Here is a 24,415-nt window from a genome sequence, read left to right as displayed (position 1 = left end):
AATATGAGACTTCTTCAAATATTTAATCACGCTTAAGCTTGTGCATCCCGAGTGCTGGGTATCCTGGAGCATGAATTGCAGTGGTAATAAGCTGGTATTTCTCAACCTTCTGTGAGTTTTTTCAATTCCTTCTCCACATCTTCCACAAAAGCTGGGAAATGCTGATCCATAAGGCATAAGCGAATGAAGGGCCCCAGCTCTTGTGCTCGCCAGGCTGAATGCCGATACACAAGGGGGAGCTCAAACTTCTTTTTCAGCACAGACTGCAAAAGGGGAAAAAAAAACCCAAAGGTGTTGCACTGATCTTGGACATAAAAGGTACCGTTACATGTAGCAGTGCAGCTACGTCAGAGTTATCAGTATTTAATAAAGATGCATCTGCCTTATTAATGCTGTTTGAATATTTTCTATCACATACGATTTTCATTTGTAATTTTTTCTCTGCTAGCTAGCTTCAATTCCACTACAGCTTTTGTGCAACTCTTGAATTCCTTTGCAGTTATTTATATCAGAAATGCCAGTTCCCTGGGTAACGTGGCTTCCTCATGAGCATCCATTCTGTCTAAGAGAAAAGGATCCTGTATGAAGCGAGTAAGGATAACTCAGTATGCGGTTCTAAGCTCTTAATTTAGCGAGATGTCTTTTAGAAGTAAATTATGGGACTTTTTAAGGGTTAAACCAGCCTTTTCATGCCCATTTAATCCCCTCCCACAGCTTTTTCCCTTGGTTGTGAGTGAACTATGTCACTTTTCAGTGTAAAACAAGCGGCAGCGGAGTGGGAGATGTCCGAGGAGCCGTGCTGGGGTTGAGGCAGCCTCGATGGCCTCCCAGCACCCAGAGGCGATGCTGCTCTCATCCACAGGTGCACCGGAGAAATGCACGAGTCTCACGGACCGGTAGGTTATCGGGCAACTTCTGAGCACTTTCTGTGCTGCAGCTCCTGTGACAAGAAGCTGAAGCAACTCGACTCAAACTTCACTGTGGCGGGCTGCCAGCTCTCCTGCTGCGTGTCAGCCGTGTTAAAGACACAGTAACTTCACAGTTCCAAGGCCCTGCTGCAGCCAGGGCTGCTGCTCGTTGTGAACCAGGTTATTTATGCCAAGTGCTAATGACTGAGTGTTTGTACCAAAGTTTTTTCCACCCTTCTATAGACCTCCCCACCCACTCAGCCTTTAACTTTCTTTACCCGTCTGTGCTGAAGTCCTTAAAGCTGCAGGATCAGTTACGGATGCTTTTTGGGTACTTTGCACGGGAGAAGCGGAAGGGAAGGAAATCACTGTAGTGCTACTTTCAGGATGAGGTAGGTGTGATGTGCAGAGGTGATGCAAGGTGAATGGTGGTAGTACTAGTTAGCCTGTATCTGGCTTTAAAAAAAGAACAAACCTTCAAATGCCTTAGCTGGCCTCTTTTTTTGATGTGCTGGCGTGAGAGGCACAGGCTAAACCAAGCCTCTCCATCTGGGAAAGGCAGGATTGCTGTTAGGCTCACCCAGGCCCTAACTTCTGCTGCTTGAACCTGAAATGGTGCAAGAGAACCGGCAGATGGGCCGGGCCTGCTGACAGCTGGAGCAGAGCTGTGCTTCACTTGTGAGACGAGGAAAAAAACCACCCTTAATATTTTTGCTAATCTTATTGTTGGTTCACATTGCGGCGTTGCTCCTTTCCTGGGCCATGCCACAGTCTTGACTGGAGAAAAATACCTTTTAAAGACAAATTGAAGACTGCTTAATGTCGTTTAAAAAAAAAAAAAATCTGCAAGAAAACACTTAAAACCAGTGCTTCTGCTAGCTTCCTGACAGGTTGGAAATGGAGAAATTGAGCTCTAGAGTGTTGCAGAGCACCAGTTGAAAGGATTTGTTTCTGACGAAGTGGGGAAAAGAAGTCGCAAAGCAAGCCTGCGGGCCAGGGCACAGGAGATCCCAGCTTGGAGCACGGTTGTGTTAAGCTGACCAAGAAGCAGAGAGGGATGTAGGAAACTACTACACCACCGAGTCTTTTTGTGGCGGGGAGTTTGTTAGTAATTCATGGATCGCTGTGTACAGCAAATATAGGCCTCGCTGGCAGATTTGTTCAGAAGCAGGTATCACGCACTCGCCTTATACAGGGACCAAAAAATAGCAGGTTTTAGAAGATAAGTCCTTCTTCTATAATGCTAATTTATATTTCCTAGTATTGCCTCTTAAAGCAGAGATTGGTCACGAAAAATACAGTTGCTAAAGGCAAACTGCTTGTTTGATCCCTCTTGCTTGTTGATGCACTCTCGCTGCATTGTACGAGGACAATAACAAAACCATTGGGAATCAACAGCAGGGTGTGTAATACAGCTCTCGCCACTGAGAGGAGGGCCCAGGGAGCTCTGCTGTCTGAAAACAGAGGTGTTTAACGGGCTTTTGGGTTTAAGAGATGACAGATTTGCAATAGGGAGCATAGGAATTGTCCCTTACACCAGTGATGCGAAGAAACACTGAAATCATCATCCTATCGCTATGGAAAAAAGGGTAAGACAGACCCACTGGGAACCCTTAGAAGCCACTGCACAAAAACAAGAGGTTGGAGAGTTTTCTCCTCAATCGTCTGGTTCTGTACGGTCCCAAATTCACAGCAAACAAACAGCAAACTTCCAGTTATTTTTAAACAGCTTTACCCTGGGTTTTGAGTTAAACTGTCAATTGCATTATGAGATCTTTTGCTGTGGGTGACTGATATGTCCAGACTTAAGCTATGACTGCAGAAGTCATTTATTTGGGTGAGACCTCTGGGTATTTGTTTGCTGTTGGTGTGTGGTTTGTTCTTATGCAAATGGAGTAGTTACACCGTGAAATACCTGGGTTTGCTGCTAACTTCCTAGCTCCAGATCATTACACGAGATCCTCTGTTTTTGTTGGTACAGATGATGGCATCCTGGTGTGCCGAGAAGACACTTACCAGATGTTTACAACCTATGAGATAGCTTGTGCTTTCTCTCTATGCCAGAGAGATTCGGTTACAAGATCTAAATGTTAGGTTTTATTTTTTACCTGCGCTAGCTGTGTTACAGATCTTCTTTCTCCAAGGCTTGTGCAGGAATCTGGTAGAGGATCATCTGGCTAGAAAATATGAAATGCAAATAAGGGCTTGTTACCAAGCAGAGTGTGGGTATGTGCAAGAAGGGAAGTAGTTCCATTTTTAGAGATAACAGGAAGAGAATGTGCTCAGCTACCTTATGCAGTAAAAAGGCATCTTTTTATGGAACCTGAATGCACATCTGCTCAAGTCTTTAAAAGTGAAAGACAGGAAATAATGGGCCTGTAGTTAAACTGTCAAGTCTAAACTAAGATAACTTTTAAACTACTTACTGGAAGTAACTGTAAAAAATGCTATGTACAAATGCTCAGCAGGGATCATGCTTTTTTCCTTCCCATGGGTCACATTAGTGAAAAGATGTTTTAAGCTGTCAATTCTATTTTCTTAGCAAGGTTTTCCGTCTTAACTTCTGGAGCCAAGAGCATTATTAACACCAAGAGTATGACTGGTGGTGTTCGATAGCATTCTGCCATTAAATAGTTCACCTTTCTTTATCTTATCAGGGAATGAACAAAGCCCAAAGTATAGGTAACCTGCTTAAAGGAACAAACAATAAATCTTGATTATCAGCTGTTGAAGGTCTCCCATAGGCCTTCATGGAAATGGTGTGAGTCAAATCAGCAATACTTCCCCCCTCTCCCTGCACTTTCTGTACCAAGAATGATTCCACTGCCCAGCAGAGTACGGCTTCCTAGTCCTGCTGTGGAAATGATGTGGCTGAAAACTGACATTCCTTTTCGAGGTCTCAGTCTTGGTCACAGTATTTTTATCACGTTACCCAAGAGGTATCCTGGCTAAGTTAGCTGCAGGGGTGCTTTTAGAGCTGGTAAATGTGATCCTCTGGATAACGAAGAGAGCAGAAATTTAAGAATTAGTCACCCTCAGAAACACTATCTGTCTCTTCCATTTACCTTAGGCCTTTGTCTTGGACAGGGGAAACATTCCATTCCTACCCTGAAATTGCTTTTTAAATGCGTCAGGTTAACCTCAAATTGATACAGTTGCATATTTACAGTTATTACCACTGCAAAACAGGAGGAGGTAGTAAACAGAACACAATTTACAGTTACTTAAAAGACTCTTACAATTTTTCTTACTCTGTGGAATTTATTTGAAAGTTTGACAGGTGGTTCCCAGCAGACTTAGCTGAAATCCACGCTGATGAAACTGTAGGCATGTTTTTTTGAGAACTATTGAGCTCTCATCCTCTGTCCCTATTCTTGTTTATTAACCTCAGCAGAAAGCATCTAAGTCTTCACCAAACCATACCGCCATCTGATTGGGAACTGATAAATAACACTTGGCTGCAGCATCTGTGACTGTTTCTTTTAACAGTTAGTGACTGCCTGTGTTTGCCTCAGCCTGTTGTAAATTGTTCATTTCCAGGCTCCCTATCTAAGGAAAAGTTCAATCCCCAGAGCAAAGCTTTTTTTTTTTTTTTTCCCCCACCTACAAATCTCATTCCATAAAATTGCTAATATTCTTCCTATGATGGCACAAAATGCGTATATCAATTTTGGTTATTAGTGACCTCTTAGAGGCTAAAACAAAGGCATCTGATTGCTCTGAGATATGCTACAATAAGCTTGAGGAGCTAGAACCACGTTTTTGAGCATTGTTCTGTTAACTTTTTTTAAGGTACACTAAGAAAACGGAAAGACAATAGCCAGCTTCAGCAGCTGACTTCCTGAGTAACTCTAGCCCTGTTCACTAACTAGGTTTCCCTGCATGTAAGCTGAATTTTGGGTTTCCCAAATTGTATTTTGTATAGATGGTCTCACAGTTGCAAGAAACTTCCTTCAGAAGTGAATTTGTCAGTTACAGTTGATTGTTTTTCTATTTTTGTGTCTGTATGCTCTTGCTTACTTACTAAATGTAGTACTGATGCATTTTGCTCAGCGTCCTTCTCTTGACTTTCACCGTTAGCCAGCTGATTGAGACTGTGATAGAGCTTCTGGCTTTGTTCATCAGTTACTTCAACCGGTATGTACTCGGCAAGTCTCTGAACGCAACTGCAGCAGTGTTCCAGCATCTGGTCTTTTGAGTCTCCACCAAACTGAACACGAAACATGCGGCATTCATTCTGCTCAAAAACCAAAGAGAAATTAAATTAACTGTGAATCCCCTCAAACTATTTTGATTTAATTAAATTCCTATTTGTTATAGTTAGCAAGAAGGCGATTAATTTTTGGATCACACCACCAACTGAAATACAAAGAAACAATTTTTCCCTGCTCTATCTTCATTTATCCCAGCAGCTAAACCACAAGAGTATGGTTCCCCATTTGAAAATCAGTTAAAAAGTCCAAGGAAATAAGGGAACGGGGCCACTTGCGAATGAATTAAAGGTCCAGCCAAGCGAACAAACCTTGCCCCGACGACAGGGTTTTTACAAGTATAGCAGGGAAATTCAGTTTTTATCTATAAGGATATGCCAACTCTGAAAAGTTATTTGTGACGAAAAATGAAACGACTCTAAAGTAAGCCTAAGTCGACTTTGGAATCTAAACTAAAAAGTTCTGCGAACTGTATGTTCCATTGGGGATTTATGTTACTGTCTGCATCAAACCCAGCCTTACCGGCCCACCTACCTGCTCTGCCTGCACGTAGCTGAATGTACAAATTCAGTTTGGCACTCCAACTGAGTGCTGCTGTGCCTTGAAGAGATGCTAACACAGTTGATCAGGAGTGCAAGAAGCTCAAATGCATTACTTAAAATAGTGAAATCATACTAAAAATAAAAATCTGGATAGAACTGACCCCCAGTATAGGTTGTCGGGCTGTACTTTAATAGATATTTTCTTAAGTACCTGAGGTCCAGCAAACAGCCCTAAAAAAGGAGGGCTGGAGAGTCTGTCGTGCATGATAAGCTTGTCCTAAGCACATTCAGCTGATGTAAGGCAGATCCGTATTGAATGCTCTTGTTCAGGGAGTGAATTAAGAGGACTTTCAGTTTGATCTTGGAATTTCCAATTTAAAGCCCAGTTAAAGTACTAGAAAAGAAGCAAGTTTTCCTTGGACAGACCTAGCTTATTTGAGTCTTCATCCTTCAGAGATTTCAATGTCAAAACCATTTTTTTAATGACTAGACACGCTGCCAGACTGCTGATTACATGAATACAAGGGCATATTTCACTTTGAAGATTTTTGTCTCAAAGATGAGCCAGCTCTTCATGACAGCCTGTATGTTTACATGCACGTTATTTTAAGATGCCTCTATTGCATAAAATGATTTTTAGGACATTGTAAGCACAAAAGCTTGTCTCAGTGCCTTCTAAAGGGTAAAAAAAAAGTCAAAATAATTCAAAATGTAGCACTCATTTTACCAGTGCCCAGTTATGTTTCCTCTAATTAACTAAGATGTCAACTTAACTGGGTCAGCTTCATGTAACTGAGTCCTGATTTGTGGATATGCCAGACAGGTGAGTTCTCATTAAAATGACAGAAAGGTAACTTGCATCTTAATTTGAAGTCCTTTTGGAGACTTTAAAAGAACACTTGTTTTAGTTACCCCTACAATCCCTACATTCATTTTCAGTCTGAGCTATTTGTATTGCACTCTGCTTTTTCATAAGGAATGTTACAAACTGCAGTTTATAAAGAAAAACAGACATTGTGAATAAAAAAAAAAAGTCTTTTATAAAGACTTTTTTTTAAAAAAAAAAGTCTTTTATAAAGAAAAACAGACTTTGTAAATTAACTTTTTTTTCCTTTATGGAAAGAGAAAGCACTCAAATTCAGCTAAGGTGATGCCGAGTTTTAGCATAAACTGAGTACTGAGCAGTAACAGCTGAGCTGTACAAGAGATGAAGTATCAAAGAACCTTGAGGTCACTTGGATCATCCAATTTGCACCTCTTCCCATGCTGGGGCCGGGGGGCGAGCTCAATGAAAACAGCACGAACGGAAATCACGTACTACAAGAACATTAAGATCATTTGTCTTGCTACTGCTTACAGATTGTTTCGTATAAAAAAGTTTTTATACATAGAGGCACATCAAAGACTAATGCAAGATAAGTGATTACTAGGGATGCCTAAAGGGCAGTCACAGCCACACAGCTCTTTCTTTCAGCTAAATGTAAGACACAACCGTGCATCTGACGGTACGGCTTCAGAATTAGACATCTGTGTGCTTCACTGAATAAAGTTGCCACTAGCATGGCAAATTTCACTATTGAAACTCACAGCTGAGTTTCAATAGTGATCTACAACAGGTATCTTCTACACATCTTTTTCCTTTAAGTATTATTAACACTAAGCTTCTCAAAATATAGTTTAGAAACTCATTCTGCTAGCTGAAAGTGCACAATGCCCTATTAAAGTAATATTCCTCAGGAAATTAGTAAGTTTCGCTATATGTGCAATATTAATGACTTAGAAACATCAGTTCACTCAGTTTCTTCAGAAGTACACGACTCCAGTGATTAACCTCCATGTTTCTTTGACATAGATTATTCTATAATTGCAAAGCAGGTAACATGCAGCGAAAAAGGCAAGGAAGGAAAGAAATAAAATAACTGAGAATGAAATAAAAACACAAGGTAAACCAGAAATGATAGTGTAGTATTTAGTTCTGCAGGCCCCTTAGTTGCCCTGTGCACTCAGATATAGGATCTGGATTTTGAAAACCTAGCTTGCTTGCTTCTACTTAGATGGCTTCTCCTTGACTTCAGCTACAATTTAGGATGTAAAGGAGACAAACTGTATGACAGAACCACTGCAGTGCCACTAAATCCAGTTTAAGTTATGTGAATTTATGGTAAGTAAACATTTAGATGCACCAAATTCATTTAAGACTATGTTAATGTTCCTCCTCTTTTGAACTGTCCCTCAGAGCTTTTTTCAAGCCTCAAAGTGACTGCGATGTTGATTTTATATTCCTTGTGAGATGCAGCAGAATCCCTGAACACTGTGCTGGGCAATGGGTTCTGTTAACTGTAAAGGAAACTGGTGATCTACTGATTCATCAGAACTAATTACTGCAACAGCTCGATAGTTTTCTTGAGTGATACTCCACGTTTTGTAAAAATGTGATAAAAACCAGACAGCAAAGGTGTTTGGTTTCAGGCAAGCATAACCAATGAATTTAAAACAGTTTAAGATACTTACTTACACAGTTCCTAGTGCCACCATTAGACTAGGCTTATTCTGAAACAAGATGAGTCCTCATATTTAAACAATGTTTATTATGCCTCTCATCTGCTTTTATCTTGCAATTAGCAAGGCATTCTCTCCTCTGCAAACCATATTGTTTTGCAACATCCTATGAAGAAATATCTATGCGTCTTTCATAAAAGAAATCCAATAAAAGATCAAAATATAACTAAAGAGGAATTTTTACAGTTTTCAGCTATTTTGGATATTGCTATTACCTGCAGTTACAATAACCCAGTCTGTACCAGAGTTCCTGTCAGGGGAGAATGCCAGAACATCTCAGAATACTCGAGATGTTTTTATGCCTTATTAGTTCTGTGAATGGCGCCAAGATTTAAAACAAGGGGCTCATCCTCTTTTCCCAGAATTCCTGTTTCTAACTTAAGAGATGAGTTCTCTTGTCAAGTAGAGACAGTTAAACTAGAGGCAGCTGTTTCTGCTGAAACCACAAAGCCTAGAAAGTATCAGGGGAGAAGGGAGCGGTCTTATTTTGAAACAGGCTTTGTTTCTGGAGAAACCTGGTGAGTGCTCCGTGTAGATGAATAAGGAACTTCTCAGAGTTCATCTAAGAACCAAAAAACTGAGATTTACACCTAAGGTGGTAACAAGCAAGTGCTGTTTAATTATTTAAGGGCTAACCAACCACTTTTCATGAGATCTGAGTGGTAGACCAAAAACCTAGGACCCTCTCATTGCTTTGAATACCAAATGCCTGAATCACCAGCCTGCCACTACTGTGCCAGGTGTCGGGGGCACAAAATGGCTAAATAATTGTTTGCTTAGGTGGTTGTTTGCCAAAGTGGAGTATGACTCATAGGTAGCATGCTTCTGTACATGTAAAACAATCGCTTCATCTTTTTAATTGTTAGCCATGGCAGGTAGACCACTATTGATTTTAGAATCTCTCTGGTTTAGTAGCTAACTCTCAGAAAGCAGTCTAAAAGACTTGAATATTAGCAGTTAGAAAAGACATGAAGGTGATTCAATCCCTTCTTGTTTAACATCTAGAGTGAAAAAAAATCCTTTTAATTTATGTAGACAATTTACAGTATCTCACAACTTGTGGTTTAATTTATCCAATATTAAAAAATCTTATACAGAACTGTGGTAGCTATTAGAAATATTCAAAGCAACTCAACTTACCTTTGATTGTGCACGAAGCAGCAGGCAGTCTGCTCTTCTTACTATCTTTAACCACTTGTGGGCATCGATTAATGAAAAGCCTTCCTGAAATAAAGCACAACACAAACTACTAGGAGAGCAAACATCCAACGCTCAGAAGTACACGCTCAAGTTATGTGATGTAATTTAATCCCTAATGAAGATTCGTTATCTGCATATGTATCTGTCAAACAATTGCCTTTACGTAATTTTTGGCACACTAGGAATTAAATCTGAATCTGTAGCTCCAGTAACAACACTATGGCAAGGTACATTCTGATTTCTGCATACATTTTACATTTATATTTGTGCATGTTATGAAAGTCTCCATGAAATGCATAACAAATCACCTGCAACAGAGAGCTTTAAGTTCTTCTGCATCCCATGAAGTCGCCCAAGAGGGCAGCAGAGGGCAGGCAAACCTGAAGAATGGGACAGCAGCTGGTTTATTAAAGAACCAGAGAGGCTTTTTCTCCAGATGGAATGCAGGTAAACAAGCAGCAGCTTTGATAACTTGATAAAGATGTTTTTATACTCCAGTTGTGTTAACTGTCAGTCTCTTCAAACAAGACTGAGTGCTCAGCATTCTATGAAAATACCCCAGGAAACTGAAAACATGATATAAAAATTGCAAGGCAATGGACTGTGTCTCCCAAGGTACTTCCCACAGACTGCCACAGAGTCATTAGGCAGCGAAGTCGGGGAGGGGGAAGGGAACCAAACAAATTTAAGGGCACGAAAGGAATTACCAAGCTGTTTTATCTGAACTCATAATGCTTTAAATGACCATGGCTTTTTGCATAGGCTGCTTTTCATAGGTGTCCTAAGGGTCAAGAACCACAAAAGTCATGTCAATCCTGGACTGCCAGCAGTGTGTTTTTGCCAGAATTACTATCCGTCTTACGCAGGTCTAGGCTGGGAAACCATCTGCCATTCTATTTTGGTACGAGAAGTCGCCTCGGTAAGACACTGCTCTCTTAGCGTGCTGGCACTGGCTTTATAGTCTCATGCAGCACTTGCTTGTAGGTTTTTAACTGAACTTTTAGGAGAGGAATGTCTAGAAAGCATTGAAGAGCTGAAGCAAAGGCAAACTGGATGACAGACACACAGCTGATGAGATATCTGCTATGATAGACTGCAGAGTGTAAGACAGTATGCAAGTATCATTCCCAAAAGGTCTGGGGTCAGAGGGAAGAGAAGAATTTCCCTCTGCACTGTAAAAACAGGTGCTGACAGCAGGTAAGGCAGGCCAGTCACTTGCAGCACGTCTGTATGCACTGAGCACTCCCAAAATGTCTCAAGGTAGGACTTGCTAAGCTGTGAAAGGCCTCAAAAATAGAAAGTCCTCACTTTGTAAATGATGGGAAGTACCAAGTTATCCTCTACTCTTACAGGAATTAGTAAAGGAATCTGGATCCTAAGGGACAAACTGCAAACGCTAGACCTCACAACAGAAAACAGCACCTTTCCTGGCAAGATGGTGTTCTCCATGCATACTACATGATACAACGAGACGGCTGAAGCGGCGGAGCAGGAGGCTGTGTCCAGCACACTGAGGGCACTGTCCTTCCACATACAAAATCCTCTCTGATGTCAAACAGCAGGAAGTCTCTGAAGGTCACTCTGTCGTGTAATGTGAATTCATGCCTGACACAGTAAAGGAAGCCCTTTACTCCTCTGTACAGTTGGCATTTTAGCACCCCTCGCTTTGCGGGGGTGCAGTTTTGTCTTGTGTATCAAAAGAGGCTAAAAATTTGGTATGTATGTGGACATTGAAGTTCTGGAGGAAGAAAAACGCAGGGAAGAGAAGATACTAAGAAGAATGCTTGAGGAATGAGACGAGATTAGTAGGTTAAGAAAAGCATGCAGCACTGTTAGAATATTTCTAGAATGAGCAGTAGCGCTTCACATGTCATGTTTTCAATTGCATGGTAGAATATGTTACTCTGAAATCTGGCTACAGACATCCATAGCTGTGCAGAGTTTGGCCCCAAAATATTGTTTAATGCTGAAAATAGAAAAGCATCAGCAAGTTAAGCTAGTGATTGTGCGCAGTAGAAAGTTATGTCAAAAGTCAAGAAATTTCAGTCATGCCAACATAATGGAAATAGCAAGCAGCATCTGCGACGGCAAAAAATCAGCATTAATTGTGCATGTGCATTGCAAAGAAGTCTCAGTACATGGCTGTACAAAACACAAGTCTGCAGATCTGTTTTGTGTACATGAGAAGTACTTTAGAGGAGACATGGAGTGACATCCATCTGTGCTGTGCCTGTGCTGCCATAGTTGCTAGAAGGGATCTACTGAGGAAGCAAGCAAAGAAAACCGAATGGAAGTTAGAGGAGTAAGGAACATCCCACTGCATTCAAGACGGGAAACAACTGGTTGCAGAAAACATACACAGCGCAGAAGAGTTTGAACGGGGTAGGGGATAGGCTCTCAAGTCAGAATAGAGAGAAAGATGGGCTATGTAGAACCGGAATATATAAAGCAGAAAAAACATTTAAACTGCCCCTTCCAGAAAGGGATGTTTATACAAATAATCTGAAAGTAAATATTCTCACTGTTTGGAATGCAGTAGACCAAGTGCAATTATGTTTATTTCTGTGAAATAAACACAAACTAACATAAGGTGAGTTTCATCTCAGCACAAGGACTTATTTCTCTTACTTAAAGCCGTAAATGTTGAACATCTAACGTACTTATACTGAGGGGAATACCCATCCCTTCTCAAAACACACAGGCCAGTTCAGAACTGCCCACTTTGGATAAGCAGCCAGGCTGAGTCCTGGACAATCAACCAGCCTTGGGAATGATCTCTGTTGGAGTACGACGGCTGCCTGTGCTTACATGCATAGTGCTTTCTGCCATAGGGAATTTTTCCACTGCCACTTGGTCTTCCTCCTATAGCACTACCAAGCCCCAAAACACTGTTAGTGAAGCAACTCTTAACATCTTATTTTTTCACTGGACCACTTTAACTTGTGGCCACTTGTGCTTGCTCTGTTCATTTCAAAGTTATTATTTTTGATATACCCAACTGTGTTGGTTTATATATGTTCCCATATTAAGTCTATTTTTATAGTGTTTTTCCTCTCACTGTAAGATGTAGGTTGAACAAATGTTGTCTCCTTAAAATAATAACTGTTTTCAAAGAAATCATAAAAGGCAGCCAATGTTTAACTTTCCCACCAACTATTTGATTGATGTTTCCCAGGTTGTCATCCTTTTAATGTCCTGTTTCTGAGGTAAGGCACGCTGGAAAAAAACAGCATTTGGATTTTTTATTTATGTACTCCTAATTATTCAACTCCAACCCCAAAATTTGATTAAATGAAATTTCATTTACTTCAAGTTTAATTAACTGAAGAACCACGCAGAAAGTATTTCCTTTCCTCTTGCACCTTTCGTTGATTGTACATTGCCAAGCAGAAACAAATAACTAAGAATAGCTAAACCAAATAGAAAAACTCAGTGCAGTACTGGAGCAATACGAAACAGACCTGATTTGGCACAAGCAAGCTACCTGAAAAAGGAGAGGGAATGTTTTAGACAAACTCAGGTCTGCAGAACTCCATCGTTAAATTGTTTACATCAGTAATTTTCGCTACAGTCAGGATTCTCTAAATTTTCCTCAGTTCTAAGCAGCAAACAAGCCCAATTTTGCACCATGTTAAGGCGTGTGCTGTTCCTCATGGCTTTTCCAAGTTACCTCAGTCAGCATAGACTGTATTTGAGGCTGCCTGAATTAAGGGAAAATCAGATTCTTCTTAACAATGACAATTCTCTCTTTTGTCAACAATGAAATAGTTATGAGTCTGCATATGAAGTTAGGTAAATTAATTCAGAGCAACAAGGAGGATGACCGCAATGCAGGAGCTAGTGTGCGGTAGATCCTGGAACCTGCATGGCAATATATTGAGATTATAATCCATTTGTGCCTTTCTAGAGATAATGAATTGAACTCTAGATCTGCTCTGGACATAGGCACTGACAAAGAAAGAGGCAGTAGTCCCTCCAGATTGCTGCTGCCACCATGCTGACAGAAATACAGAGAACAGAGCAGCTGTGGTCACTGTTCCCCTTGGGCATGCTGTATCCACAGGTCTTTTACATTCAGAGTTGGGCATTGCTAAGCAGTATTGGGCATGAGCAGAGACAGATGGCAGTGTAAGATTATCAGGAATATAGACAAAAAGGTGACCTAGAACTGGGTAGGAACATAAGACCTCAAATATTTACAATTTGAAGAGATAAATGTCAGCGCTTTTCTAAGTATGATCATTAATGTTCAATCATGCATATACTTCTTATGTCATTCTCCAGGATCATACTTGTAACAACACTGTATTAAAGGAATACAGTTGCATACATCTCTGACAAAAATCAGAGGGAGGACCCTGAGAGGAATTAAACTGAAGGAGAAAACAAAGCAAGACATTTGCCAAATATTTTGGAAGCAGGCAGGATGCGACCACACCTTACGTGAGGCTGAGAAGCCAATGCTGGTCCAGCCTTAGAGCCATCTAGTCTGTCATTAACTGGGATATACTTTTGTTCTGATTTTACATTTCAGCATTCAAAAAGCTGCTGGATAATGAGGCCTGTGATTTATGTTGGAAAGTATTGCATGTTATTTATGAATATTTTTATTATTGTATCATCTAGAAACCCCGTGCTGCTAGGCAACGTATGAACACAGGAACAGATTACGCATTTTATGTTAGATTGCAAGGCCTTTAGGCAACCCCATCAACTAAAAATTAATATATATTTAAGAAATGTTATTTGTGTAACGGTTCAGCTATGCTGGCTTGCATCAATTAGTTTGGATTCATTCATGAGACAGATGTTTTCAAATGAAACTGAACTATGTGTAAACAATAGTTTAGGAAGAAAAACTTTCTTTTTACCACAAACTCTGCCCTTAAACTACAAACAGTATTAAAAAAGACAAACAAAAACCCAGAATGCCACACGAAGACACACATTCTGCAGTTTTAGCTGCTGCTTATAACAGGCTCATGAAATGCAAATAAAACAGTCTGTTCTCAGAGTTCACAGTTCAGAATGAATGTATGCCTTGTATAATGTAATGGATTAAGGAGTCATCTGGGTATCCCACAGACTGGGAATGTGCGTTTGCAAGAAATTATGAGTTCAGCATGAGATCAAAGGAATTTTATTGTATTAATTAATATCACAGTGTATAGCTGTTAGAGTGGTCCTGTCTGATAATGAAGGAAGATGGCAGAAGAGAAAAGCTAAAGGCCTCTCGGACAACATCCCACTTGCACCATTCAGATTGAGGCTGTGCAGCACCGTGGTACGCAATTCCCCAGAAAACAGAGCAATCTTCTACTTGCAAAGGCCATGCTCAGTTTCCTGGGAAGTACCTGTGACAGTTCCTTAATCCAATCATTTCCCAAGGGAAGCTACCAAGACATAACTGTGGAGGTAAAACTAGCACAGTACCCCTCATGGTGCCTTTGCAGGGCAAAAGAGCTTTGGGAAAGCATTTTTCTGGGGAAGGGCAAGATGCTGTGCTGGCCTGAGCACCCCACTCGCAAGCTTGCGCAACACTGCACAAACCCAGCAGGGATGGCTTCAACCTGCCACTTTCCCCAGCCAGAGAAGCACTGCCCTGTTACTGCATCATCCTATCCAGAACTCCATGGGTCTACTTGCCACACTGAGGATGTAAGGTACAGTAAGAAATCTTTTCATAAATAATATTCACTATCTAAGTTTTAAGTGGGATTTGTTAAGTTAAAAACAGCAAGATTTTTTTGACCTCTAATATACTGGGTACTATTATTATTTAACATTTATACTGAGTAACACTTTGCTTATTCTCAGAAGTGACTAGTTCGGCAACAAAGGAATGGTACTATTATTTCCAGGTTAATACATCTAATAAAAGCCTACAACAATAGAAATATTGTAGTTGAGAAGACTGTTATTAACCGTTATCTCAAGAGACAGTAAAAATAAGGATGTGAGAGCGGACAGTGTGAAGAAGCTTGTAAATTATGTTAAAGTATTATACTGAATGCAAAACTGAGATGCTTTCAGAAAATTAAGTAAAATTTGAAAACGCCACAAGTATTTCCTTGAATCTTGACATATAGATTATAAATCAAATGCTTGCATGTATCTGAAAAATACCAATTTTTAACACCTTGCCTTCCCAAAAGAGAATGAGTTGCCATTTTACACTTTTTAAGTTAGAAAACTGCTTATTCTATTAAAAAACTGAAAAGTTTTCCTGACATTAATGACTGTAGAATAAAACTGTAATTCCAGCTTAAAGTTAGAAGTTGTGAAAATTAAACTTTGATCATAATTCAAATCAAATCTTCATTACTGCTTTGTAACGCACCTAGAAGTAAAATTTTCCTTACTTGTATCTTTCTTCAAGATCTAAATAAGACCAAATATATTAGATTTTATTCCTGCAGTATGGGGTGTCTTGAAAACTGAGTCAAGAGTAGGAGTGTCAGCGTGACAAAAAAAATAATTCCCAAACATGGCAACTCGTAGAGTAGGGAAAGCAGAAAGTTGTCCCTGCAAAAGTTTCAAAGCTATGTGTCAGTATCCAAATGTGTCATGTATAGCATCGTTGGGTAGATAAGAGCACAGCAGAAACCACGTGCTGTATGTAACTTGGATCTTAGTGTAAGCATTAGCCATCACAAACAGATCTGCAGAATATAGAATAGGAAGTGGAAAGAGGTGAAAGGCCAAAAAAACCCCCACCATCTGAGGCAGACAGCAAGCTAACTGGAATAAGGAATAAAAGGATGTTAAGCTCTGCATTATGTTTTTGCATGCAATTTTTTTTTTATCCTCAATCTCTTAGAAGCTGGATCTTAAATCTTGCTATTAAGCTTGTCTGTTTGCAGAAAAGAACGCACTGGGGTTGAACTCATTAAACAGAGTGCTCTGTGTCTACAGAGGCAGGAAAGCTAAATGAAGTAGCAAATACAGGACACACACAGCCACTGTGCCCAAAGGACTCAGCAACCGATGGATGTCTTCTGCCAAAGTGCAAAGCGTAGGGTGCGGGAGCCTGTGCTGCCAGGTGTCAGCTCTCTAGAAAGAGTTCCCAACATGGGTACAAACTACCACCCCTTGAAGGAGTGAAGACCAAAGATAAGCCCCTAACTCAGGACAAACCTTGATATTTCACAGTGAGAGCCTGAAATTTTTATTTTCCTAAACTACACTTTAGAGCAGTGACACTTGACCAGGGACTTACAGAGGTGAGCTGGATGCTCATGGGTTTAGCTGGCTAAAGCTCTTCAGGGCATCCCATTAATAAGTCAAGTAAAATAATTTCTTCTTTAATTCCTGATACAAAGTATATACTTCCCTAGATCAATACTGTATATTAAACTCTAATTTTAGGGTAAATACATTTCATTAATCACTACTCTTTAAGAACTGTTCTAATAGTTGGGTTTAGAAGAATGGAGGCAAGAGAAAAGATTGGAAGCCCGTAGAACTCTTTACTGCTGCTAATCATCAATACATAATCATTATACAACGGGAATGTATCATATCAAATATAAATGGGGAAGCTAATGCAGAAAGATATTCAGCTTGTCAAAAGCACATGTCAAGAGCATATATTTAAATAAATAAACTAAAATTGAAATTTTTGAGTTAAGATTGTGGTACTAAGTCAATAAAAAATAAGATTCCTTCTACTCTTTCAAATAGTAATCATAGCATCATTGATAAAAAAGACCAGCCTTCCTCTAGCTTTGCAATGTACTACCGCTAAGCAGCATTAGCAACCTGCTCACTTCCCTCAGTTTCCATCAAATATCCTCATTTATTGCACAGGGACCTTCATCTACCCAAGGCACTGTTGTGAATATCATTTCAAAAATTTGGTGCATAAGTTTCAGGCACTGCAAAGAGAGCATCAAGAATGTCTGCTGAATGCTTGCCTAATTAATGAGTTGGAATCTAGTGTATCCTAAGCACTGTTAGCTTATTAGAAGTCATGAGGGGACCAGGAGGGCACTAAGGACATTTAGTCTACACTCTGAAAGATCAGGTCACAAATCAATTACTCTGGATTAATTTTATCCTATTTAATAAGTCCTCTTCACAATTTCAATTTGCTTAATTTGTAGGATATTAACAATTCTAGCACTGGAATTAATTGCACTGAATAAAACACCAAAATATAATTTTCATGATGTGCTGATTTGAAGGAGGCAAAGGAAATAAGAGTTGTGGTAAACAGAACACGATGTATCTTGAGAGTATGGTCAGAAATTGACAGAGATGCTGTTGAGATATTCCTGTTAAAATTCCATTATCTAGTGAAAAATATGCAGTCTGTTAGGCAACACTGAGCAAAAACAGGTCCTAAAAATACGTTATGTAACTTAATTCCAAATGAAGAACTTTGTTAAAACAAAAAAAACCCAAACAACAACAACCAAACCCAACCACCCAAACAAAACACCCTTGATTTGCACTACACATTAGGGATTTTTATGTTCCACGCTTTGAAGTTCCATTTACCCTCCTCTTCATTTGGCTGGTCACAAGAAGTAGACTGTATTTTAAAAGGAAGACACTTGTTTCCTTGTTTAGATAGTTTCAAGTATATCTCTGGCAGTTTCATTAAAAAATGTTTAAAGCAATCTTGAACTCCTATCCATTCCCCAGAATTTTAGCCATTAAAATAAATATGTTTTCTTTGAGCAACTGATGGAAACACTGAACGTGTCCACAATTAGTTGTTGTAATACCACGGAAGTACTTTAATGACCAGTTCTGGAGCATTCTCAGACACCGTACTCACTTGTTTCAAAGCTACTGCACCTCACCACCTAGCACTGTCCACAGGACAAGGTATTTACTAATTGGCCTGGTCTAGAAGAGCTGAGACTCAGTGCATACATTGTAGCATTCTTTTTGGCAAGAAAATAGCATTCCAACTGCCATGAGAGAAAAGACTGCTAGAAGGGAATTCATTAAATAGTCTACTATTTTAATTATTGCTCATTAAAATAATTCTGTAGTCTTTTGTATGTATTAAAAAAATGAGTTGTTAGGATATGTGAATATTTTATTGCTATTTTATAAATGTTATTCTTAGAAACAGATCATAGAAGAGTCATAGTCTCACTCGACTCTAAATACTAGCATTCTTTAAAGAAAAGCTTCTTAACACCCCTGCTCTAAGAAAATAAAACAGACTGAAAGAATACATAAATACAGCCATAATAGAGAAAATATTTTCATATCAAGTCAGGAACACTTGAATATTCTTCCTAGTATGGATCATGTTAATGCAACCGTCAATGCAATAGAGATCTCCATTTCTACACAACTCTTTTCACCTCAGTTTTGGGCAAATGGAGTTGTAGTCAATGTTGCGCGTAGATGAAAAGTAGACACCAAAGAAGAGGATTGACTAAGTAAATAACTCGCACAAAATCTATCTCCTCTTGTTTTCAAACTGACAGGAGAGTGTTACAGAAAATATTTATTTTAGTATTTCATAAATCATCACAGGAAAAAAGTTTGATGAAAGAATTATCAAGCGATGCAACAAAATATGTCTTTGTCCCAAAAAAGGTATTTGCTGGACCCATGCTCACTAAGAGAGTGAACATTGGGAGGTACCACTAGCACATTGGCCAAAATAGGTAAGTTTAGCAGAAAACTATGAAGCTGATCAGTACCAAGTTCAGGCAAGCGTTAGTTCAGCGAACACCACTGTTCACTGCAGAAGAACAAACAATGAAAAGCTCTACATGAAACAGAAAGCAACCAAATCTGGAAGTTTGCGCTTTTCAGTACATGACACTGATTTTTTTCCTGGACTTTTTAAAAAGCATCCACCCACAGTATTATCAGCATAACACAGAGCTTGCTGGCAGCTAAAAAGGTTCACTTTAGCTTTTGTAAAGTGTACACACCACTGAAGAACAGATGTACTCTGACTTTTATCTTCCTAAAGAAAATAGAAGGTACAAACCAAGATAGTTTGCATCTAATAATGCACTGATTTTACTACATTCCTTGCCAATTTTAAACCAGAAGAGAGAAGACTATATCATTCTATAGTACAACCATTTTAAAAGCTTCCAATTAATAAGTTTTCTTTTTTACAGATGCTGGATGAAAACTTTTTTTTTTTAAAAAAGCTATTACTTAGTATGATGATGTTAAAATTCTTGGAGTGAGGCAAGGATTCCTGCTCTATCATTACTGCTGCAGTCAAAAAAAAGTTAGAAACATTCACCACTGAATGAATTCTTGTTCTTAGTTAGCAGTTCATCTCATTCTTGGATTACTGTTAGAGGAGAAAAAAAAAATACCTTTATTACTCATCCACAGAAGTTTTAAAAAAATACAATATAGTTATTCAAGTTGAGAAGGAAACGGTCTCCCTGTGACATAGATCTTGTGCCTCACTGTGTTCCTATGCAGACGTACAAGGTACAAAGCTACAATAATTGTTATCCAGTTCCCTCAAAACCAGGAGCGTGTAGTACATCAAAAGCTCTGAAAAGTAGGGATTAGAAGATAGATCAAAAGACTAGACATCAACAACTTAAAAGATGCAGTTACTACATAGTAAGAAACAGTTCTGTAAGTACATCAGAGGGAATTTCAATGCAAGTGAGTAAGGCAGCACGTACATGTTGGAGAAACCCTTGGCAATAAAAACGAAATACGCAGTAGCCCAGGCCAACAAGTAGAAATCAGCGTACAAAGTAAAAACATAAACTGAATCACTCCAACAATTGCAGCATTCTATCAAATTTGATACATTCCCTCTGGACCAGAAACTTGTGCATTATCCTCTGTGACAAAATGTCCGTTATAATGGAGCCCCACTGAGAGGATTTGGTCTGTGACAGATTCAAAAGAACTATATGTACTTAGTCGTGCAAAGCATTTAAATAATGAGACAAGTTTCTGACAGCTCCTGAGAGCTGGCGACTAGAGGGAGATGGAACCACTGAGATTAACCATTTCTAGCGTTGATTATTTCTACAGCAGTAACACAGACTGCACGGTATCACAACTTTTTTGTTATATGGCATCTCGATAAGGAGTATGCAAAATTTCACCAGTGGCCTGTGCAGTTCTGGCTGGCTTTGAGTCTACTGCATTGCAAGCTGCTCCTGCTGTCCAGATCTTGTTGTCAACAGGTCTTAGAAGATTTCTGTCCAAGGACCATGGTGTAAACTGTCCTTGGACAATGACACTGAGTTTCTAGTGTCCCTGCCTGCTACTTGAAGAAAACCATTCAGCAATCCAGCAACGGTCATACTTACTTTGATATCAATGCTGTTATCAGCTACTGGCCAACAGAATCACTGCCTGTGCTGTCCTTTTCATGCATCATCCTTCTGTTTGATGACACTGGCTGCTTTACTAAAGAGATTCCACAGACTGCTCTTCAAAGACTAAAAAGATACCTGCAGATGGAGGTTGTCCCAGGAAGAAGAATTTTATCACTGCATTGCAGTCTTCCCGCAGCGTTGGGAAAAGGGACCCACTTCTGGGAGGGGATGTGCTTAAGGAACAAGCCTAAGCGGCAAAGCTAAGCCGGATGTGCTGTACCAAATCCCTTGTAAACAGGAAACCTAACACAGTTCTGAAGATGCCCACCCATGCTCAGGACTAGCAGATTGGGTATTTGCTAGGTTTTTCAGCAAGTCAAGTATGCTTAAGAGGAACAGAGGGAGGACTGCAACTGCTCCAGTCTCTGAGAAATATAAACAGGCATAAGGCATGTTGTACCAACGCATTTCACACTAGGTTAGTTCTGTATGCACAGAACACACCTGCAGCATGATCCCAATTACATGAACTCAAAGAAGTCTACCCAAAAGAATTGAGAAAATAAGTGTGTTTTTAAAAAAAAAAACCTGCAACTTTTTTTTCTTTTAAATTCTTTGTATTAGATATCTGCCACATTTACCAAGCATGTCTCTTCCACCTCTATTCTGCGCTATTCTTAGGCTGTGATCATTACTGCAATATCTTAGTGCCTCTTAGAAGCTGAATCAGACTTGATAGACCTCACCAACTTCTCATCTGGCATTTCAAGCAAAGCAGCTGCCTGAAAGCTTCACTAGCCACTAAACCCAAGAGCTGCAAGAAAGCGCTTTTCTCAGCCAAGTCTTTATAAAGCTTTTCTTATATTTCCCGCACTCATCCCTTATGACAGCACACTTTATCTGCTCATTGTTACTTGCCAGATTCAGTCTTTGCCAGACCCAGTCTCTGAAGGGCTACTGGTTTTGTCTGTGCCTTTTTTGCTCTTTAGTTTGTCATTACAACTTACTTTCAGTTAGCCTTTATATGGTTATTTCAAGATATTCTATAAAGTAGTATGAGCCTACTAGTTACTAAACACCTGTAGCCATCTCATTGTGCTACTGAAAACAGGACCAGCCTCAGGAGAGGTGCATTCTGCACTGATTCATTCCAAACAGAATTTGTCCAGAGATGGCAGCAAGTCTGATTTCAGTTGCATTTCTTTTGCCTATCTGGACTTTCAATTACTCCATTCCTTTTTCTTATTCAGCACAACCGCTGAAATACTTTCCATGTTCCATTTTTACCTCGTCCAAGAACATTCAACTTGTCCTCACAAAATATGCGAGCCAAAACCCATGTCTTGTACGAGGGATATCCAGACTGACAGTTCTCCGCTAGCTCATTCATTACCTATTCAATATTCTTGAATACTCACAGGCCAAAAAAATTCAATGGTATCCTTGGTTCTCCTCCTATAGTTACAAGATATTTCTGTAAATCTCAGACCTTTCAAGAGGCACAGCAAAAACTAACTTCTAAGCTTATACCTATTTAAAACTACAACATACTCTCTACTCTCTTACATATTCTGTATTAAAAAAAACCCTCTTTGTTATCTTAATACTGCAGCATCTTCCAGTGGCTCATAATAGCTTTCTAATCTATTATCAGCCAATTCCTCCTGGTTATCATCACTGAGCATCAGTGATATGCACTGAACACACTTGATTCCACTTTCCAGCACAGGCCTTCTCTGTCATGAGCATCAAACCAACTCCTTCTAGATGGAGTGTTTCTGGTAACCTCTTTGGTGTCACTGTGAAGTCTTTACAGTTTAGTAGCTGGTCATGCTTAAGTACAGGCTGCAGGAAAATCCGTTGACACAACTTTGAAGTTGTTATTTTGTCTCTATGAGTGTAAGTTGTATGTTAGATCACATTACCCAACACAGAAAAAACCATACCCTTTGATAAACCAAATTATGAAAACCAAAATACTAACAGGTCATTGGCAAGAAACTATCTGGATCATATAGCAAATCTTATAGGAAGTTATAGTTATACTTCTATTTATTTTTTAACAGTGTATTTCCTGTTTTCTTAGGCAGAAGAATCATGAAAAAAACACATGTATATTTCAACATCAGCAGCACTTAATATTACGTCTTAATCTAGATTTTTAGAGCCAGAGAAGAAACACTGTTCCTCAGTACGAAATAATGCATTTAGTATTATTCTGACGAACACAGAAAGAAAGTCGGACATGAGAATTTCCATGAGCAAAATAAAATTGGCAGTTTCCTTTCAGCAAGAGAGAACATGAAACTGAGAAGGAAAAGAAAGTTCATACTGATGCTAACATGAAAGGAGAAACATTCTTTATACATGAGAAACTTACCAGTACTGTTCGCCCTTGGGAAATAAAGAAATGGCCAGATATAACAATGGTAAGGATAAGATGGCCCGAGTCTTCATTTGATTCAAAAACCTTTAAAAAGATAGGCAAAATAAAAATCTATCCCTATAAGCACAAATCTACATTTTCCATTTCTAGTGCAAAACAAGGTTTCAAAGGTCAGTGCTAGAAGTCAGGTGTGTAATTTACCTCTCAGTAATGCAACTTGCCCTCCACTCCCACAAGACTGGAGGCACATTTGATAATTTTTTACTAATTATAACTCCACATACAGATTTAACTGCTTTAAGCAACCATCTGGACCCTTCCAACTTGATCTACAGTTTTTAATACAACAGGTCACTGCCGATGGAAGGAATGAAAAAAAAACGGGTCACTAACTGTCAAATCATTGACGTGTTTACATTAATTCTTGAAGCAAAATCTCTTCTGATTCCTGCATTAGCTCTGCACCTGCACAAAGATAACTGCAAAGACCTCACTTATTACTGCTTGCTACACAGCAGCCTCCTAGACCCCAGTTTCAGCAAAACGAAGCAGTCAGCCCCCGTGCGCCACCTGTCACCTTCCAAGAGGAGGTGTTTTGCCCTTCATCGTCGCCGTCCGTCGGTGGTAGGAAGCGGCCGTAGCGCTTCAAGGGCCATGTCGTGGCGCTGCCGAGGAGGGAGGTATCGCCGGCGCTGCCCGGCGCAGGAGCCTGCCCCGGCCCGGAGCTGCGACCGCCGCCCGCCACCGCCATCCCCGCCCTGAGCGGAGAAGCGCGGCGGGCCCAGAGGGGCTGAGCGGGAAGCAGGAGCCAATAGGAGGGAAGAGAGAGCGCGTGGGGGGACGTGTTCACCAATCAGGGAGCAGCATCCGGGTGCGCTGGTGAGGCGGGAAGAGAAGCGTGGAGGTCGGGGTACGCGCGGGCGCCATTTTGTGAGGCGTGAGAGAACGGTGTGAGGCACGAAGGAAGCGGCAGTGGTGTTGCTGCGTTCAGTGAAATGACTGTGGAAGCTGGCCACGATGTCAGCATGCATGATTCCTCAGGTGAAATATCTCCAGGTCCCTGTAGAAAAGCTGTCCTAAACTCTAAATTGCCTTTTCATTTCTTAGTGCAAGGTGCTGTGCTTGCTTCACAGAACTTCAGCAGTGCTTTTGTGGTAGCTGAAGTGGGGTTTGTGTTAAACGTCAAAAAGCTGCTTTCTTTTCAGTGTGTGTTGCGTGTTGTTAGCCAGCCTAGGTGTCTGCAGCTGGTTTAATACGTCAAAATTGCACTCCTCTCTCCCTTCCCGTTTTGCTTCCTCTCTGTTAAGAGGTTGCTCCAAGAATT

The 24,415-nt window shown here is 40.0% G+C and overlaps 1 protein-coding gene across 1 annotated transcript; it reads right to left on the bottom strand.

The window, feature by feature from the left end:
* Window positions 1-5: 5 nt before the first annotated feature.
* On the bottom strand, window positions 6-23,845 carry REC114 (REC114 meiotic recombination protein). Its single transcript, XM_074599847.1, has 6 exons — window positions 23,669-23,845; window positions 23,086-23,175; window positions 9,361-9,444; window positions 4,933-5,145; window positions 3,017-3,085; window positions 6-263 (listed from the first exon to the last, which is right to left on the bottom strand). Exons 1-6 carry the CDS (start codon window positions 23,840-23,842, stop codon window positions 102-104), a joined length of 792 nt encoding a protein of 263 aa, XP_074455948.1. The 5' UTR covers window positions 23,843-23,845; the 3' UTR covers window positions 6-101.
* Between the last annotated feature and the right edge of the window lie 570 nt (window positions 23,846-24,415).

Source organism: Larus michahellis, chromosome 9 (genome assembly GCF_964199755.1).
Source record: "Larus michahellis chromosome 9, bLarMic1.1, whole genome shotgun sequence".
NCBI lineage: Eukaryota > Metazoa > Chordata > Aves > Charadriiformes > Laridae > Larus > Larus michahellis.
Note: the sequence above shows the minus strand (reverse complement) of the source record. Positions and strands in the feature narration are given on the sequence as shown.

Coding starts and splice junctions, on each gene's coding strand:
- REC114 (XM_074599847.1), bottom strand. CDS start 23,842: ATGGCGGTGGCGGGCGGCGGTCGCAGCTCCGGGCCGGGGCAGGCTCCT. Junction 9,445..23,085: donor CCCAAGGGCGAACAGTACTG/GTAAGTTTCTCA, acceptor GCTTTATTTCAG/GAAGGCTTTTCATTAATCGA. Junction 5,146..9,360: donor TGCTTCGTGCACAATCAAAG/GTAAGTTGAGTT, acceptor GTTTTTGAGCAG/AATGAATGCCGCATGTTTCG.